Source organism: Sphaeroforma arctica (genome assembly GCF_001186125.1).
Source record: "Sphaeroforma arctica JP610 unplaced genomic scaffold supercont1.4255, whole genome shotgun sequence".
NCBI classification, from domain to species: Eukaryota; class Ichthyosporea; order Ichthyophonida; genus Sphaeroforma; species Sphaeroforma arctica.
The window spans coordinates 1-2,377 of NW_014036303.1; the positions used below are offsets into that span (position 1 = coordinate 1).

Sequence of the window (2,377 nt, forward strand, 5' to 3'; positions counted from 1 at the left end):
ATATATATGTGTGTGTGTATTTATATAAACATACAGTAGTGTTTATATTCCAAAAGTCACACATTCTGATAGCAACCCCTAAGTTTTGCTTGTGGCCTATTTGTCACCAACACAGCTGGATACAGTTGATACGCAAAAGTCGAGAAGAGCAATCAGTGCGCGACTCAGGGCACTTGTATATGAGCATTGGACGAAGGGGTAATTATTCATGTTGAAATTAGTTGCGCAACATGGCAGATTCTTGTAAATGCCCTAGACCTTTTTTACGTCGCTGTATTCTATCGCTTTCTTTGGCTACGTTGACTTTATCACACTTTTTAATTCGTCTTATGCATCGTTTTCCAGTCGTGTAGGTACACAATTTGTCTTTGAAATGGTTATCGCTTTTTTCTTTCTTTTACGATATGGCAAGTATATTTTGACATATCTGAAGCAGAAACAAGTCGTATTGTTTGTATGCCTCAATTAACGTATCATCTGCGGATCACACCGAAACAGATCCCTCATTAGCGCTTCGCCCTGGGTACGTTTGAGCGACATAACGCGTGTGGATGACGAGTATGTGTTGCTTGGCAACGATAGGGACGACTGGGAATGTGCAGACCAGGCGTACTGGCTTACGCAACTACCCGAAGCTCGGGACAACACCCACGGTGTCTCTACGGCAAACGCGACGACATCAACTACTCAACCCACACCCGCGCCAATGCCCGCTGCAGTGTCCTTGGACGCAAGTGACGGCACGCTGAACATACATGGCGGTGGAAATCCTATCGTGGGTTCCGAAGCTCGTACACTTACGGGCTCGGTTGCGGGTTCGAGTACGGTCCCTGAATCGGGTGCTGGTGCAGGCACGGGCATTGACAGTGTTGTGGGTGAGGGTGGGGGAAGCGCTGCGAGAATGCACGCGCAAGGGATGGGTGTGGAAAGGAATACCGGCTTGAGTACGGACACACTCGGACCGATACCCAGTCTGGAGTTGCTGACGCAGCCGCATCACTTCCGAAGACGGAGGCGGCGGAAACGCGCAGAGCATGACAGTATTGGCCTGAAGGGCTCGGGGAACAGTGAGCCGGCCAGTGGTAGTACGAGGGAGAAGGTAGGAATAAGCAAGGCAGGGACAAGCGAGTCGACAGGCGTGCAGAAGACTGGGAAGACGGAGGAGGATACGGGCGTCGGTGGCATAGCGGTTACAGATGTAGATACAGATAGGGAAACTCCGGCGGTGGAGGCGACTGGGGCTCAGGGCGGGGCAGAGGGAATTGGAACGAACACTGGTCTGGATAGTGATAGTGATGCGGATGGGGAGGAGCAGGCAGTTGTGTGCAGGGATATTTGCGATTACGAGGATACGATCTTTTCACGCCAGTGCACGTTGCTGATGGCCCTGAAAGGCGAGGTGATGGCGGCGGAGGAGGTGTTGCGCACACATGATTCGTTTTATGATAAGCTGCTGCAGATACTGGAGCACCTGGAGCAGAGTGTGCTGGACCGGTCCTTCAGCACGTGCGAAGCGTTCGTAGAGGCTGTAGTAGAGGAGAGTCTCAGGCTCATACGGGAGGAGGATGTACCGAGGGCTGTATCTGAGGTGCTGGACAAGCTGCAGAAGAACCTGGCGGAATGCGTGGCGAGATTAAGACCTGTGAGAGTTTTGTCCAGTGCTTCAAAGTCACATTGTTCAGGCACCTGCTCAGCCAAAGCGGAGACGGATGGGAAACAGGCGGCTGAGGTCGACTCCACATCACAAGGTATGTATTGATTTTATTACACGCTCTGGTCGATTATCTATAAGAAATGAAAGCGTCTGAGTAAGTTATATATCTACTATACACGTTCTGCTCATGCTACATGGGATAGTTATGGATTAGTTTTGTATCATGTACGTCTGAAGTCTCAAAGAGATCACCACTATACCGGAAGGTACGTGACATGTCCCGCCAGCATGTCTAGGCATGCTTCGGTGTAAAATAATCCGCATATTCTGTTGGCACGATACATCATATACAAATGATATACATATACACATACATATACTTATACATATACATATACAACTTAAGAGGATGTGTCCGTAGAGGCGTCCAATGATCATATGTTGAAGGTACGGAGGAGGTATTAGACTAGAGATGTAATACACATCCTGCTAACATCATGAATAGATTGAAAACACATTTAACATCTCATTTCTACGAATTACTATTGAATACTTTATGCTATTATTGTAAGTATCATACGCCATCATTCCGACGAGATACTAATGGATGGGTTATATGCCACCACACGTATTACGACAGGTCGCACCACCGAACCCACAACGTCTAGTGATGACATGTGGGAAGTGTCGGAGGAAGTGTTAGACCAGAGCTCTAATGCGCCT

General features: G+C 48.5%; 1 protein-coding gene across 1 annotated transcript; it reads left to right on the forward strand.

The window, feature by feature from the left end:
• Window positions 1–493: 493 nt before the first annotated feature.
• Window positions 494–1,748, forward strand: SARC_14181 (hypothetical protein; the record flags this gene model as incomplete). Its single annotated transcript, XM_014291688.1, has 1 exon — window positions 494–1,748. A coding segment is annotated over one exon (1,255 nt), but the record flags the coding sequence as incomplete, so codon positions are not given.
• Between the last annotated feature and the right edge of the window lie 629 nt (window positions 1,749–2,377).